The sequence below is a fragment of the Dysidea avara genome, chromosome 1, assembly GCF_963678975.1.
Source record: "Dysidea avara chromosome 1, odDysAvar1.4, whole genome shotgun sequence".
Lineage (NCBI taxonomy): Eukaryota > Metazoa > Porifera > Demospongiae > Dictyoceratida > Dysideidae > Dysidea > Dysidea avara.
The window spans coordinates 57115693-57134295 of NC_089272.1; the positions used below are offsets into that span (position 1 = coordinate 57115693).

Sequence of the window (18603 nt, forward strand, 5' to 3'; positions counted from 1 at the left end):
CATATTTGAACAAAAAGATTTTAAAATATTTTTAGCGGGTCAAGCAGTACTACAAATGCGCCAAATTTCAAGATCGTGTGTAATTGCATCAATGAGTTATTAAATGTTTTTGAGGATTCAGCTCAACGTGAACATACTATAGGTAGCTAGCTAAATAATTACAGCCACAATAACCATCGTGTTTCAGTTTACACTGAATATTTCCTTCCATTGAAGTGGCTTAAAACTTTTCACTTGGTTTGTCCATGTTTAGGCCTTGCAATGTCCATACAAACCCACAAAGGAGGGTCTGGTGCTTGCTGTGGAATTCTCCCATCAGGTTTGGTCAAGACCTGATCAATGTGGCTAAGAAGTATGCCGATCATGGAAGTTGCTCGACATCCTTACAAGAGCTGTATGTTAATGGGTAATTATATTATATAAGTGACTGTTGTGTGTTTTGAGTGTTTGTCTGATATATCCATGTTAGTCTGCCGTACAGTACGGTAGTACTGTATAGTAGGGATCATGCAAAATTGGGCTTTTCCAGCCAAAAATATCACCCATAACCAGCCTCAATTTCCCTTCATGACAGCTTGGCAATATTGGTTAGGCACAGTCAAGCCCAAAAATGTCTTCAGATCAACTCCAAACCCTTCAAAAAAGTTTCTATGGACTTCTAAAAATTATGGAATTTTAAAAATTTTCTATTTAGAATTTTATTCTGGCTAAATGATGCCTAGTGATGACATCAAACAGTGAAAAAGTCACAAACTGTTAATTTTTATTCGTGATGGTGCATTAGTGGCTTCCTTAGCTAATAATTTATTTAATGTGCACTGCTCTACTTTCTGTGCTGGCTGGTACATTTGTTTCTCGTGCACTCGAGTTCAACAGATTGTTCCAGACGACGACAGATTGTTCAATGTCGTCTGGAACAATCTGTTAACTCATACACATCATCGTCTGGAACAAAAAGTTGAACTCAAACACACAAGAAACAAATGAGTTCTTATCCTACACCCATTGTCAATAGGATAAGAGCTCATTTTTAGCAAAGTAGAACAGGCATGTGCTGATTAGTTGGCATGGTTTAATCACTTGTGTTTCTTACAGGTTCAGTTTGGCAATTGAATTCGTCATTTTGGCATTAGAATTCATCTTGAGACATTGGGGGCCGAATTCATTTTCCAAAGTGATGAATTCAATCACCAAAACAACGAATTCAATTGTCAAAACCTGTAACACGCTAGCGCTGCTTTGCTGTGTTGTAAGTTGCACTAAATTATTTCATTCTATTTTGCTTGTTTATCTTAACTGATATACACTGGGTAAAAATTTAAAACAATAAACACTGTTAATTGTAGGTTACGGAATAGTTTTAAATGCGTGGGCGGAACAAATTACAAAACCTGCTTTAAACCAGGCAGGGATAAATAATTTCAACAACTGTGTTGTGTTAGCAATACAACTAATTGTGCTTGTTTGTTTTTACTACAGAACAACGACTGTTCTTGGGTGTGTGGTCTACAATAGAGCGATGTTTTATAAAAATGCGCCGCCAAAAACCAGACTAACAGATTACTGAATCCTTATAATTTCAACACAAGTGACTAAACAATTTAAATATCTAGGTCCTGTGGAAGCGATTTTTTAAGTTACTGGTTGTATAGACGTTTTATTGAACTTTTAGTAGTTTTTTCGAGTGAAACAAGCTCTTTGAAGGCATGTATCTGAGTCACTGGGAAGAAACACGCCAAAAACGCTTCCACAGGACCTAATAAATTTAATATACAATATCACTATGCCCCAGAAAAGCCAATAGAGCCTACAGCTTTTGTTGTATTTGGCGGCGGAAAAACATGGTAGTGACAGCTGGAGCTGAGCGATGTATGGGCTGACTTACTTGTGTTACTACAACAAATTGTAGTGTTCCACCTGCCTCAAACTACACTGTAGCTACATAAAAACATTAAATATGAAGGGCTTCACCTTCATTTAAAACTTTTTACGCTGCTAGACTGGTTTTATGGCCTTCTCAAAAAGTATCGATAGGCATTCAAAATTTTGAACGATTGCCCGTGACTATACCGTAACCTTAAGTTCAACTGACTGTTCCAGATGACTGGTGGAAGAACTCAATCTTAGCAAAGTAGAGCAGGCATGTGCTGATTAGTTGGCATGATTTAATCACTTGCATAATTGCATTTCTTAATGCACCACTTTGCTGTGTAAGTTCTTTGCACTAAGCTATTTCATTCTATGAACACTGATGATGTAATGGCTTACAGCTGTATGCCCAGCTTGTTGTATATAACTGAGATTGGCTGCTTAGGGCACTTTATATCTGCGACACTGCTAACCAATGTATCTTGTGCATGCAAGTTACCATTCAGAGCTATTAAGCCATTGGTTGATCAAGCTGCCAGAATTGCAATATCCTGCTCATACAGAATTTTCAGTGCTCACTCCTCAGAACTATGGGATCTGTCAGATCTGTTAAACTAATTTATTTAACTAATATTTGATGTATGTGTGTGTTTTGTTTCTTTTTTGCATGTGTGTGTGTTTTGTTTCTTTTTTGCATGTGTGTGAGTTTGCCTTGCCAGGGCTCCAGCTGCTTTAAAGCTTCTTGGTACCCCTATGTCTAGGTTTCTTTCTTATTTCCTGTACGCTTGTCTTAAACCATAAGACATAATATATATAAATTAATCTATTAAATCAATCGTTGTAGTATATCAGTACACCAATCTATGTGCAAAATTACAGTTTGTGTTTAACGAAAAAATTGATGGCGCCTTCTTTGATTGACTTCCCATAGCTACATCAATTAAAGATTGGTGTACTGATATACTACAACGATTGATTGGTGATCAATCTACCTAAACATAAAGATGAATTATTCATCTTTATGTTTAGGTAGATTGATCACCAGTTCTATATATAAAAAGAGCAGGAACAAGTATAGAAAAAATTAGGATTTTAAACTAGAGTAGGGATCAACTAGAATATAGTGCACCAATAAAAGTACTGAAACAAGCTTGAGTTGGTATATTATGACAGCAAAATACTGTAACACAAAAAGAAGTGAATATCCCTACTGTGCATTTCATTAGAGAAACTCCACAGCACAGTATGGATATTCACTTCTTTTTATGTTACAGTATTTTGCTGTCATAATACATTAACTCAAGCTTGTTTCAGTACTTTTTTGATGCACTATGTTCTACTTACTCTAGTTTAAAATTCCTACAAACAAATCACCCTGTGTATAGAGATCAGCTACAGACACTTCACCCATTCAGCTACAAATAATTCACCCTGCAAAGTTCAGCTACAAGCTAGGAAAATTCAGCTACAAACAATTCACCAGTAGAGAGAGAGTTCAACTACAAGCAAATCACCCTGTGGAGAGTTCAGCAACAAACAAATCACCTTGTAAAGCATTCAAACAAATCAGCCTATGCAGAGTTTAGCTACAACTGCATAAGCCACCTTTTAGATTGGTAGAGAATTCAGCCTAGAAATGAGTTACTGGTAGAGTGTTCAGCTATAAACAATCACCCTGTGGAGAGTTCAGCTGCAAACAAGCCATCCTGTAGAGAGTTCAGCTACAAGAAAGTCATCCAGTAGAGAGTTGAGCTACTGTTCAGCTACAAACAACTTACCTGTAGAGAGTTCAACTACAAACAAGTCCTCCAGTAGGGAGTCCAGCTACAAACAAGTCATCTGTAGATAGTTCAGCTACAAGCAAGTCACCTGTAGATAGTTCAGCTACAAGCAAGTCACCTGTAGATAGTTCAGCTACAAACAAGTCACCTGTAGATAGTTCAGCTACAAACAAGTCACCTGTAGATAGTTCAGCTACAAACAAGTCACCTGTAGATAGTTCAGCTACAAACAAGTCACCCTGTAGATAGTTCAGCTACAAACAAGTCACCTGTAGATAGTTCAGCTACAAGCAAGTCACCTGTAGATAGTTCAGCTACAAACAAGTCACCTGTAGATAGTTCAGCTACAAACAAGTCACCTGTAGATAGTTCAGCTACAAACAAGTCACCTGTAGATAGTTCAGCTACAAACAAGTCACCCTGTAGATAGTTCAGCTACAAACAAGTCACCTGTAGATAGTTCAGCTACAAACAAGTCACCTGTAGATAGTTCAGCTACAAACAAGTCACCTGTAGATAGTTCAGCTACAAACAAGTCACCTGTAGATAGTTCAGCTACAAACAAGTCACCTGTAGATAGTTCAGCTACAAACAAGTCACCCTGTAGATAGTTCAGCTACAAACAAGTCACCTGTAGATAGTTCAGCTACAAACAAGTCACCTGTAGATAGTTCAGCTACAAACAAGTCACCCTGTAGATAGTTCAGCTACAAACAAGTCACCTGTAGATAGTTCAGCTACAAACAAGTCACCCTGTAGATAGTTCAGCTACAAACAAGTCACCCTGTAGATAGTTCAGCTACAAACAAGTCACCCTGTAGATAGTTCAGCTACAAACAAGTCACCCTGTAGATAGTTCAGCTACAAACAAGTCACCCTGTAGATAGTTCAGCTACAAACAAGTCACCCTGTAGATAGTTCAGCTACAAACAAGTCACCCTGTAGATAGTTCAGCTACAAACAAGTCACCTGTAGATAGTTCAGCTACAAACAAGTCACCCTGTAGATAGTTCAGCTACAAACAAGTCACCCTGTAGATAGTTCAGCTACAAACAAGTCACCCTGTAGATAGTTCAGCTACAAACAAGTCACCCTGTAGATAGTTCAGCTACAAACAAGTCACCTGTAGATAGTTCAGCTACAAACAAGTCACCTGTAGATAGTTCAGCTACAAACAAGTCACCTGTAGATAGTTCAGCTACAAACAAGTCACCCTGTAGATAGTTCAGCTACAAACAAGTCACCTGTAGATAGTTCAGCTACAATTAGTCCACCCCGTATAGATTTCAGCTACGTATATACTGTAAAAATAAATCATCATCCAGAGAGTCATCTACATGCAAGTCACACAGTAGAGAGTTCAGCTACGAACAAGTCACCATGTAGAGAGATCAGCTTGAAACTGTTACCCTGTAGAATGATCAGCTGGAAACAAATCTTGCTGTAGAGAGATCAGCTAGAAACTGTTACCCTGTAGAAAGATCAGCTAGAAACAAATCTTGCTGTAGAGAGATCAGCTAGAAAAAAAATTGCTCTGTAGAGAAACCACCTGCACCTTGTGGAGAGATAAGCTTGATATAAATCATCCTGCACAGATTCCAACTACATTTCAAGTCACCCTGTGCTGCCTGTGGAGAGTTTAGCTACAAAAAAAAATCTCTCAATAGACTGATCAGCGAATTACCCTGTACAGCATTCAGTTAAGAAACAAATCACACTGTAGAGAGATCAGGTTGAAATAAGTTACACTACAAAGGTTCAACTAATTTTCAAGTCACCCTATATTGAGATCACCTAGAAACAAGCAACCCTGTAGAGAGATCAGCTTGAAACAAAATGAGAGTTTAGCCAAAAAGGAGTCACCCTGTAGAGCAATCAGTCACCCTGTAGAGAGATCAGCTAGCTAGAAACAAGTCACCCTGTAGCGAGATTGGCTACATTTTAAATCACCCTATACAAAGACTAACTTGGTACAAATCATCCCGTAGAAGGATAAGTTAAAAACAAGTCACCCTGAAGAAAGATCAGATAGAATCAAGTCACCCTGTAGAGAGTGCAGCTAGAAACAAGTCACCCAGTAGAATGATCAACTAGAACAAATCACGCTGTAGAGAAATCAGCTAAACAAAAATTACTCTGTAGAGAGATCAGCTGGAAACAAGACACCCTAGAGAGTTCAGCTACATAGTAGATCTGCTAAGCAAAAAAAAATCATTCACTTTTTGATAAAAGCATCAAACTCGGTACAACATTTGCTTAATTCATACTATTTCATATTAGATACGGTGCCATTAAAATTATTAATTGTATTATGCTCAAAAAACTCGAAAAATAAAATCAATATTGGGGAAGCCATAAAGTGCTCTGAGCTGGCTTGATAGTACCCAGTAATCAGTTATTATGTTGAGTCTGTTTATGGCAAATACAACAGTGCAAGTTTCAATTGCAAGTCTGTATTATTATGTTCATTAGTTATAGTCATTTCATTAGACACATTTTAGTAGATTTTCATACAACACTGTATAGGTCTTGCAGGGGCATTCCGGGGGGGCTTCCAGAAACCCCTACTAAAATTGCCAGTTAAGTAGCAAGCAAGCCTAGGCCATAGCGCTGTTGTTGATGTGTTTGCAAACAAAAAATCAATTACATCAATATACACTATTATCTATGCAGGGGTGGGGCACAATCCCTCCCAAAAATGGTTATGCAACATCGAGATACTAGAGCAGTCAGTGAGATATTCTAATAGAACAGTCTCCGCATGTAACACTTACAATCTGCTACAATATTATTATTATCTATGATAACTTGCATCTGCAGCAATATCCCATTAGCCTGCTAGGATTATTATTTTTGTAAATCAAATGTACATGGTCCTTGGTACATAATTCTATGCTGTATTTACTGTAAGTTCTTAACTGGACTACATGAGTACTCATTACTGTCATTGATTACCACCACTCTTGATGTACTGCATGTGTAATGTTAACTGGTACTCTGTTGCTAAACCGTTAGCTAGCTAACTAGTTAGAACTAGGTATATATATTATATATGTATTATATTTTATTGCATGATATTGAAGGCGGCAAACAAATTATAACCGCTATAGTATATTCTTTACTAAAATAACTATGTCATTGATATAAGATATGTGTGAGTGTGTGTGCGTGCATGTGTGTGCGTGTGTGTGTGCGCGTACATGTGTGTATGCTTGTGTATGTGTGATCAAGATAATTACAATGTAGGTCAGTTCAGTGACTAAACTTGATGTATTTAATGTACATTAAATTATTATGTAGCAGTCAGACTACTGGCTTTTGACAACCTGTAAAATTGTCATCAGCATGTGGGGGCTGCATCCCCAGAGTTTTTGCATCTACTTTCCAGTGGAAATCCTCTTTGAAAAATCCTAGGCATACCTCTGTCTTGTTTTATACTATATACTGTAACTCCAAAAGTTCTTGGCATACAGAGATGATTCGGATAATAGTGTATTAACTTTGCTACACGACTGTCATATCATGCATACAATCAAGTGAATAATATTATTAATATTGCCTTGAGAGTTTAACTACTTTGGATGAAATAAGAATTAGGTCTGAGTAACATGATGACCAAGACGGAATAGATAACTCCGTTCCACACTGTCTGCAGAACATGTCAAGTTTTCTTTGTGGATGAACAGGACAAAGTTCCGAAAGGGGCGTGGTGGTAGGAATATTCAACAGAACAGTCACTACAAGTTATGGCATCTTGAAGTTGGTCAGGCCCGAATTGTCAAAATGTTCCATCAAAACCTGAGCCACAGAAAATACGCGAATAGAAGCTAGTAATACGGAGCTAGCGAACGGTGGGGGTGACAGGGAGCTGCTAAGAGTGTTGAATATTTTCTGGATTTATTCAAAGCTAATCAACTAGCTGTTGAAGCTCACGTGAAATTCCAGACTATATAGCTATCAACTATGCACAGAGGTAGCTATGTGACTGACAAAATAGTCTACATACGCTGTATTATTCGAGCAATGTAATCTTTTCACGAATGGCAGCACACTTGTCTCGCGCGTAACAGGGTGCGTAAAAAGATCGAGCGCGAGAATAATCATTTTCACAATTAAAATACTGTAATAAAATTAACGTGTAAAATTAAAACTTACGCGAAAATTACGTCAATCAAAAAGACACCTGTACTCGCCAGAGCACTGTGTATACCTCGGCGTATATGCCATAATGGGTATGTCATTTGGAATGAAATAGATAAAAACAGAAATGCGAGTTAACTCTGGCACTGTGCTCTTAGTTCTCCTATTAATGCACACCTAGTGTTCATAAGAGGATTTGAGAGTCTGGCTCTGGAGGAGGTGGTAGTGTGAGAGGAGACAAGGGACATGAAGGTGACAGTGTAATGTCATAGATCCTTTACATCCCTCCTAAAAATAGATCTATTACACAGAGATTCTATTGCATAGTCTTGTATAGCCAGCACTTCACACAAGATGGTCTGGCTATGCAAGAATATAACTGCACACTCCAAGGGGTTCACCAAGGGTCCACTACTTCTGAAACTGTGTGCAAGGTTTTGAGATTTTGTACTCATATCAGGATATGTGACCGGCATTTTTCGAATTCTACTTAGCCAAATGTGTACTCTGGCAAAGTTTCAACTAACAACTTGGAGTTACAGCCAATAGCAAGCAGTGTTAGGCAAGTTACTTTGTAAAAGTAACTAATTACATATTACTTACAACTGAACTATTTAGTTACAGTTACTTAAACCCCAGTGCGTGGGAGTATCAAAGCGCCGCGCTGGGTTGTAACTACCATACAGCTAGACAGAGCGGTGCTGCTACTGTACGATATATTAGTTATCACCCAGTGATATCTAACTTATCACCCTGTTACGGAGCCACTCAGTCTCTTTCGTGACATCATAATAACCACGAATGGCATTGTTTACCAATGGAACAAAGAGCCAAATAAGGAAATATTGATACAAAACACACCAGTACAGCACTTAAAACTACCTAAATCTTACAAGAAAACTGTTAATCCTTTACACAATAACACTACAAGTTACCAATACCGTGATAACTAGTTTAACAAATGTCAAGAATAGTCCGTGATGATTTTCGCTCCAGCAATCACTCCCAACGGTCACTATGGTGAAGAAATAACTTCCTCTAGCTTCATCGTTCTATCTTGGACTATGGTAGCCACTTGTTGGTCTTTATTTTTCTCTTGCACACCACGCGACACCACCATACCAATTTCTGACGAAGGCGAATCGTACCTGGAACCGCTGCTTCATAACACCGCCCTTCGCTACAGTTTGTAGGCAGTATGTAAGGTCTCTCTTGTAGCTACGAAGTAGAATCTCCACACAATTCAGACGAAATCTTGAACACAGTGACAGGAATTCAAACCGGAACTTAATTTACTATCTGTAAACTTCTGCGCACTCCCGCGCACTGGGATATAAAACAGTTATATCCCGTATACTCGGATGATATCATTGTTATTACACTCGTCCTCGGCTCCGCCTCGGACTCATGTAATAACAATGATATCACCCTCGTACCGGGATATAACTATAACATATTACACATAAAATAAAGTAACTATAATAATATTACATATTATATTACTTTGTGTCCACGGCCTTAAGCTGTCATGTGTGAAACTACCACTTTATCACCTGACATGATTGCGTTGTTGGACAATGTGCAAATCTTGGTTATAAGTAAGAAGCTGGTGAATGAGCTTCATTCAGTAGGCTTCATTACTTTGTTGTGGCTAGGCGTTACTCAGTGGATTACTAACGAGATTAGTAACTGCATTACATGTAGTAATAATATTAGATTCATTACAGTAACTATATTACTTAGGTAACACGTTACATTTGTAAGTAAAGTAACTTGAGTTATATTACTGATTTTTATAGCGTATTTCGTTATATTACTTAGTTACCACGAAAGTAATAATATTTCGTAACGCGTTACTCCCAACACTGATAGCAAGTATGACAACATTATCAATAGCAGAAATATATCAATAGAACACAGTATTTCAACCGGTTAATAAAAGTTTGACCAGAAGATAGATCTATTTATGCAGTACAACAACAATACTGATTTTCAAACTCCTCTTATGTACAGTATTTATTTTTACAGGTTAACAGGTTGTTTCAACCTGTTATTATTTCTGTTATATCGATAGCAGAAATATCAATGTACATAGCAAGTATAGGGAAAATAAATACTGTAACTTGTGAATGTAATGATATACAGTGTAGTGAGAATTACACCTTGCACCGTTGTATTTGCCATGGATAGGGAATTCGAAATTTATTGCATGCTGGGTAAGTTTTATCTTGAATCACCTTTCTTCACTACAGTGGAACCTCAAACCCCTTGGGACCAGGGGTGGTCCATAAGTATGAAAAGTATGTATCTTTGAAACTGTGTATGAATAACCTTAAAATAGCATAAATAAAATAAAAAATAGAATATCTGTGTTTTCAACAACCCTAATAGAACAGTCATTTCTGTAGTTTGGTTAACCGAGAGTCCAGATAAGTGGTGTCGGGATAACTGAGGTTCCACTGTACATACAGAGATGAAATCATGGAAGAAAGATTGATCATGTATGATCGCCTCGATGTGATGTAATGAAACAAAAAGCTCCTCTTGAGTAGGCAGCGAATATGCATGGGAAACAAGCTTGATCGTGTACTGGCTTTAAAAGTCACCCATTGAGACACGAGATTTTAATTAATGTATGCCAAGTTTGCGGAGTGTTGGACTGCTCAGGTGCCGTGTAGCTACTGTACTATATGATACTTTTACAGTGATATTTGATTTTGATCACTGACCTTCATCAAAATTTCTCTTGACTATTGATCAATTCTGTCTATGGCTACTTACACACACAGCTTTGACTCTACTTGGAAAACAGCTACAGTACTAAACTTCACTTTGACCAAAGTTGTAGATTACAGACATTGCACTAGTGTTGTTTTAGTAAGGAGTTATAGTTTTAGTTATAGCAAGAGTAAATAAATAAATGCTGCTCTTGATTATAGTCATAGTTAGTTTCGTCAATAATTTTAGTTCCATTTAGTTATGGTTATATTCTCTGTGTTGTTTTAGTTTTAGTATGTGAAAATCTTATATAGTTTTTAGTAAAACTTATATAAACCGTTTGGTTTTAGTTTTAGTTTTAGTTGTACAGTTATAGTTTAACGTAGTCTTTCCCAATTCATTATAGTTTTAGATTTAAATTATTCCATTGTTTTTTAGTTTTTGTTTTTAGTTATAGTTTTAGTTAACTAATACATATTTGTCTTACTAAAAGTAGTTTTAGTTTAAATCACAAACTATAGCAGTATAATTATATTGATGTTTGGATGCTATGTACATATAGCAAATAAATTTCATTCTGTATTTCATTGTATCTGTAGAACATAATGTGAACTTATATGTGCAATACCGTAAACGAGGAAAGCTACGCATGAGAAAAGTTTCACGAATTGCACTCCACTGTGTATACCGGCATAAAAGTTTTGCGATGCTGATTGTGCATACTAATTTTCTTACTGTACAAATGCAAGAGTTTAGCAAGCTAACCGGCGTAAAAGTTTTGCAATAGCTACTGCAATCATGAAATTTGCAAACTTTTTCCCACGCGTGACTTTCCCCGCCTATGGTAGTGTGAGCAACTAATTTACGGTACAGTAACACCCCTTTGACACAGTATTGTGGTTCACAATAAAAAGTATACTTGAACAAAATTACTCCCCGCCTAGTACCTTAACTTGTAGGGTATACTGATATGTAGCACAACACAATAGCTTCTTGTAATGCTGCAAATTTTCAAATAGTGTAACAATCATTGGAGAAAACAGTAACATTTTATCCTACCATAATGAATGCAGATGTTTCAGCTGTCAATTTGTCACATTGTTTTATATTAAAAATTGCCTGTATACCCCTGGTATGTGTTGATGTTGATATGGAAATGGAAATGTTATCGCTTATTGAGCTGGGAACCTGAGTGTACTTGTTTGGCTTCTTTGTAGCACATTGGATGCAATGGGAAGAATGACTCACCATGAAAACTATGAGGGTGAAGAGTGCTGCTACAACATTGGTCTAATATAGTCTCACATACTATACTTGAAAAGTTTTGATATGTGTCATTCAAAAAGAAAGCAGTTTGGTCATGCAAGACTATTGATCTAAGCTAACACCATAACATGGCCCTCAAGACGGTCCATTTGTACACAGAATGGAATTGTTATTAAGCTTGTTTAGTATGCGGAACTACTACCATGTAGGTACTGTTCATGGTAATACAGGATGGATTCAGTACCTTAATTTCTGTTGTGTGACTTGGGTCGATTGCAGAGTCGCTTCTCGTATACTGTTCTTCATTTGTAATGAGGTGAGACATAGCTATAACTGAAGCAGTAGTATTCCACTTTGTGTTTCAGTTATTATTGATAGTTGGGACCACGTTCAGTTGTAAATTCTGTAGTTAACTGGATTGATTGCAGGAGCAGTTTTTGTACTGTTCCTTGCTTTTGCAATATATAGCTAAAATGAAAAGAATAACCGCTTTACCTTTCGGAAAGGGGTACATGTTCAGTCATGCAACTAATTTATAATGGGTGTGGCACCATTCCATCCTTTGATGTGGTATGTGATGGTTTACCAGAACTACTGTATGTATGTAATTGCAAAAATGCAAACAAACAAGTGTAAGGAAAAATTAGAAATTTTACAATATGAAGCAATGAAACAAGGGAGGTCATGTAATATCATGTAAGTGGATAGTAAATCCCTACTTTTAGTCCATGTATGGTTATATTGTGATCAAAAAGGGATTTAATGTCTACTAGTATGGCTGCAGGTATAGTTTTTCTGCTTGTTATTTTTTCTATGATGCCCACTCAAATTTAATATTTCTGGTTGTTAGTGAACTCTTCTTTTCTTGTACAGCTAGCAGTGTATAGTGTAGTGTACACTTCCAGTTATGTCATCATCTTGTAGGAGTAGGATATGGTACGGTGATAGTGGAGACTGTTGGATCGAGTAGGACAATCTGAAATAGCAGTAGTTGATATGGTGGACATCTTTGTGTTGTTGTTGCTTCCAGCAGCTGGGGATGAACTACAAGTGAGTACACTATAGTGTGTTTGTACATATGTGAAGATGTTGTGAGACAGTAGAGTGGCTATAGGGGACATTCACTACATGGGTCACTATGTGACTATATTTAAAAGAATTTGTGCTAGTGTATGCAGATGTGTTTGTGCACACTCACTGTAGTGTCCATGCCTATACATGCAACACAATCCCATGTACATGTACTGTATGTATATGGTTCATGGGAATTTGTGATTTACTGTATCACACATTCATGTGTATTTAGTTAAGCTTGTGTATGTCACTACACTCCTTTGTTTTAATACACACAGGGAATAATCAAAGATATGTAGAGATGATTGGTGTTATAGCTACCATAAAAGTCTCCTGTCAGTTGCTAGGAGGATACAAGCAGAATACACTAGTGCTCTGAAACTGATCAGAAAGAAATCTAAACACTGGTCACCACGGGTAGGCGTGTGTGTATGTTGGTTCGTATTAGGAAAATGCCGCGAATGCACAGGTAACAGTAATCATTAGTAAAATTGGTACTTGAGCACTTGTTAAGGCCACATGACCCATCTCACATGATGTGTTTGTCACCATGAAAGCTGAAGAATTTGATTAGTGTAATTTAATGTACAATGCTTGTCAGGAACACTAACATCAATACTTTATACACTGTGTATTACTTGAAATAGTTGTAAAGTACTTATTGTCCAGTAGAGTTGCAACGATACAGTTTGTAGACGTATCGATATATTGCCTTTGGTGTATCATGATACAGCGATATATTGTGCAGTCTAAGCAATGGTCTATGTTGTTTTTTTAATGTTGTTTTTTTTGTTTTTTTAAATAAATAAGTGAGCTAATTTTTTTTTTGAGAAGCATTAAATGCTATTCAGTTTAACCACAATGTACAATAATTTGATTGTCAGCCATGTTAACAAGCCACGATATGTCGATATATCACGATACACAATATATCGATACGGTTTGAAATATCACTGTATCGATACGTCACTACATATCACTGTATCAACATCACTGTATCAATACGGTTTGACTTTGTATCGATACAGTGATGTTGTCTTAATACGATACGATACGCGATGATATATCGATATATTGTTGCATCTCTATTGTCCAGTATAAAACATGTCACATGGTATAACTAGTATTTGTGAGTACTTGATCATTAATACTAGAAAGTGCTCAAATACTAAAAACCTATGATTGTAGTCTCTTTGAATTTAGTGTACCAACTTTTGGTCTGTGATCAATGGTTTTTACTAGCTCAGTGTATTATTGCAATAATGTACATGTGTAGTTCAGAGGCACACTACTATTCATACCATAAAGTCAGGTTGTTAACCGCATGCGCTTATAATTTTCGGAGAAAACTTTTTGTAAAAATCGTACTATCTGTTAGGCAGATATGCCTAATAAATAATTATGGTGAGTGTAACACGGAATCATTACATTGTAATAGAGTAGTTAATAGTTTGTGCCGGTAACCATGCCAGTACTAGTATGTAAGGATATTTAACTCCATTTCTGGGTGAAATCCTTCGTGATGAACGAGATTATCACTATCCAGATGGCTGATTTGCTGTATACATAGCGAAGAGAGACCTCAAGGGAGACGTATAAGCACATTAATTTTTCAGCATTTCTTGCTGTGTGTAGCTCTATCATTGCATTTTGCCGTGTGCGCTTATCATCCATGGTTAATTACAAAAAATGTGTATGCGCTTAAAGATATATTCGCTTAACAACCCAACTCTATGGTATAGCTTCATATGTAATATGATACAGTATATCATAATATATATCACAATAATTACGATGCACATTGTATCTTCACTTCATTGATGCAGATTTCTGGCTTTAATCAGCTACGTACAAAGGCTGGTATTTTTGTTCATAGTTGATATTCTACAATGAATTAGTCTAATACCAATAAACGAGGAACTTGAAATACAAGTGTTTTAACAGCATGAAAAATAGCAGTAAGCAACATTTTAGTACAGTTTGACTACATGTTCAAATTAATTACTATCCTGAATTAAATTCCATAGTTACAGCACGATGTAAGCATTGCACTATTGTACTGTATCATCACAAGTTATGTATATCATGATATATCATGTATTGTGATTATCATGACATCACTAGTTCAATCTAGTTTCATAGTTTTGGTCCTATGGTCTTCAAACTTTGTCATCTGCTACCTGAGTATATTTGTAGCAAAGTATGGAAGTAATTTTTTCGAAGTACCCTATTTGTTCAAATGATGAGCTATGGAATTCTGTTGAAAAAAAACACAAATCTCCTCCTATTTGGTTTTCTGAAGCTGTAGTAGTCAGTTAATACATTAGACCACTCCAAATGAGACTGCAGTTTCACGTCACGATGTTTCAATATTTGGTGCAAGCGGGAAGCTTATTATAATTTTTCATTATTAATGATGTGACTGCTCTATTGGAGTATCTCGATCTCGAGGGGGACATGAAACTGGCTTCTTTGCCAGATAGCAACCACCAGAACTAGAACTGGCTTCTTTTCATTGTGTTTTTAGCATTGCATAAATGAGGGCAGTACCCTGGGAAGTTTCTATATAGCAGCACAGGAAGTGATTTTGGAAAAATAATTACATGTAGTGCATGCAGACCAGATGTGACGCAGGCAGAGAGCGGGAAACTACCATCTCATTTGGAGTAGCCTTTACCTACAAATCTGTTTCCATACTATTAAAGATAATACTAATATAAGCCACTACAAGAATTTTCGGAGAGTTTCACAAGATCTAAGAGAACAGTCAATTTTAGTGTAAAATTGTGGTGTGTTCCAACTGTGCGGTATTTCACTAAGATTTGTATTAAACAGAAGTTCAGTGTACATGTGTTATTTATCAGATGGTGTGTGTGTATGTGTGTGTAGATATGCGTGTGTGTGTAGTTAGCATATGCATGCGTGCGTGTATGTTTATTTGTACTCATGTGTAAGTTAATGGTGTAGTATGGTTATTTGTTGTACAATGATCAGGCCACTTGCCTAAAGTGGCCTTTGTGACTTCCCCACAGAGCTCAAAATAACAATTCGTCACCTGTCCTTTTCCGACAAGGACTGACCAAATTAAAAATGGTCCAACATTCTGACCTATCAAAATAAGCATTTAAAAGCTAGTAAAATACATATTATTATATACCAATCACCAACTATGTTGCATGTTGGTCTGTTATTTTGACAGATCATGTAAAAAACATTATAACGAGCACTGTTACTACACATGAGTGTTTACTGCTCGATAGGTTTAGCTCAATGGTAAAGGGATTAGAGATTTTACTGTAGGGAGGACAACTAACTATATATGTGACAGGATCTGCAAAAACCCGACATATTGGTGCAAGCCTAAATTTTCAGTATAAGCCATTGATTTGCAATGGGCAAAATATTTGCGTAATCGAAAAAAAATTCGTAAAATTTTTAAATGCCTTGGTCTTTGTGAAGGAAGGGTCCTATGATAAAACCCTGGATATCACCTTATTCGCCTACTCAAGAGGAGTTCAAAAATCTTTGTTTCGTTGCAGTGGACTAAAGGATACGTAAGTTATGGGCGTTTGTTTACGTCACGTCGAAACGATCGTACGCGATCGATTTTTCTTCACTGATTTCGTCTCTGTATGTAGTGAAGAATGGTAATAGAAGAAAACAACTTATGGACTCCCCTATGCATGGCGAACACAATGGTGTAAGTTGCAATCCTGTACTGCATTGTATTTGTAAGTTACAGCCGTTTTTGTAAGCGCATGTAATTTATTTTCCCAATACTTGCTGTACAAATCGATCTTTTTGTTGTTGCTACTTTGTAGGGCTGCAACTCCAAAAGTTGTTGCTATATGAGGCTGAAACGTGGCCAGAGCATACACTTGACTAAGTAGATTATAAATATTCAATAATAAAGAATTTGAAAAATGCACCATTATGTCGGGTTTTCGCATGCAGATCCGGTCACATTTTTGTATTACAATTACTAAACAATGAATTGAGTTTCATCAGAAGTTTAGAGTGTGATGGAGACACAATGATGAATGGTGGTGTAGAAGTTAGTCCTTCTGTTGTGTGTGTATTTGAGTGTGCGTGTGCATGTGTGTAATACCACGATACCACATGGTTTTTGTATCCAGGAGGTTGGCACTATCAAAGAGAGAAGAAAAGAACAGAGAAAGACATGGATGTGGAGCAATATACAATGGCAACTGATGCAAAAGTATAAGCAATTGATATGTATGCCATGTTGTCTGTGTGTGTGTGTGTGTGTGTGTGTGTGTGTAGATTTTGGGGGCACATATATTGTTTATCCATGCATGATGACAATTGCATGGTCATAAATTTTGTTGTAAATAGTGAATAAGATTCAGTCTGTATTTGAACAGTGGAATGATTAGCTATCAGTTGTTTGAGCAGTTGCTGTCAATTACACCATCAAGTTACAAAAACCAATTGTTAGAGTACGTATAATAATTATTATAATGTTATTAGAACATTTCAATATTTTTCATGTTAACATATCCACAGGAGGCTCATCACTCATACGTGTAGGATTGTGCAACCAAGCAGCTAGCTAGTTGTCAACGCTTGTTTCTTAGCTAGAAAAGCAGGACACTGTATTCTTTGGGGGTGTTGATGTAGTCCATGTGATGAATGATGATAAACCTCCTCTGGTACATATCTGAATGTTAGCCATCCTGTGATTTCACTTCAAGTACACCTCGAATTGTTTTGTGTTAAACAAATTTTTTTTTAAATAAAATTTTAAAAAACAGGGCTAACCCTGCCATATCCTGACACAATACACTACTGATGCAACTGTTTGGTTGTAAAGTAAATGTGTTGATGCTTTAGTATGAGATATAAAGTATTGATTTATTGACCTAGATTTCAACATCATCCTGAGGTAGTGTACATGATGAATGAGATGGAGATGAAGGTGATGTCAGGAACAATCTCGCCTGGTTTGGCTGCTGATCAACTGTTAGAAGTGTTTAAAAACAAATTAACCAATGGAGTATAAGCATTAGTGTATACTGTATAGAGGAAAACTTTAGCGGGGGAATATTTTGGCGAATTAAATTTGCTACAAATTTGACAAAGTTTAACTCACCAATTACTCGTAGCGCTGAGAATGGCATCTGTATAGCTATAGACTGAACTTGAATTTGCCAAAGTTTATTTCGCCAAATGCAATTCGCCAAAGTTTACCCCCACCAAAGTTTCCCTCTATACGGTATAATATCAAATTTATACATCACACAGCCCTAAGTAAATTAATCATATGTTTTATGTACTTCGTATCCCAGCAAGATACAGGCAGGTCAAATATATACTATTTTCAGCAGTACATGACTGTTAGAGTATACTGACTACTGTTCTATTAGAGTATGTGAATTTTTACAAGTGCTTCTGAAATAAAGGGAGGGAGAACTCCATCACCTATGATTGCTTGTACAATGTTTTGGAGTCTACAGCTTGGTGTTCTTTAATCTAGATAGCCGCCCAGTTATGCCAAATTAGTGTTGTTGCTGTTTCCTTAAACTTTACTCACATTGCTCAAGTCTACTCAGGTGTTTAAATTGTGGTCTGGTGTCATCTGGAAAACAGCCCACCCAACTATAACATCAATGGGTACCTGGGGAAAGCAATTACCAGCTGTACATGTCTCATATAGTGGGTGAAAGTCCAGGTAGGATTTTGGGTGCCTGCACCTTCTCTTGTTTATGGCAGTTATTATAAAGTATGTGAAATG

The 18603-nt window shown here is 36.8% G+C and overlaps 1 protein-coding gene across 5 annotated transcripts; it reads left to right on the forward strand.

The window, feature by feature from the left end:
* Positions 1 to 7792: 7792 nt before the first annotated feature.
* Positions 7793 to 18156, forward strand: LOC136237337 (methylmalonic aciduria type A homolog, mitochondrial-like). 5 transcript variants are annotated; one of them, XR_010692423.1, is made up of 6 exons: positions 7793 to 7882; positions 7972 to 8042; positions 8089 to 8352; positions 12699 to 12824; positions 13127 to 13265; positions 16985 to 17114. XR_010692423.1 is itself a non-coding variant. In XM_066027663.1 (5 exons), the coding sequence occupies exons 2-5, from the start codon at positions 16493 to 16495 to the stop codon at positions 17869 to 17871; spliced, it is 375 nt and encodes a 124-aa protein (XP_065883735.1). In that variant the 5' UTR covers positions 16033 to 16402; positions 16487 to 16492; the 3' UTR covers positions 17872 to 18156. The 5 variants fall into 5 exon arrangements, 1 of the variants encoding a protein (XP_065883735.1); XR_010692429.1 differs by having other exon boundaries at positions 7807 to 7882; positions 7949 to 8042; XR_010692417.1 differs by having other exon boundaries at positions 7796 to 8042.
* The last annotated feature ends 447 nt before the right edge of the window (positions 18157 to 18603 follow it).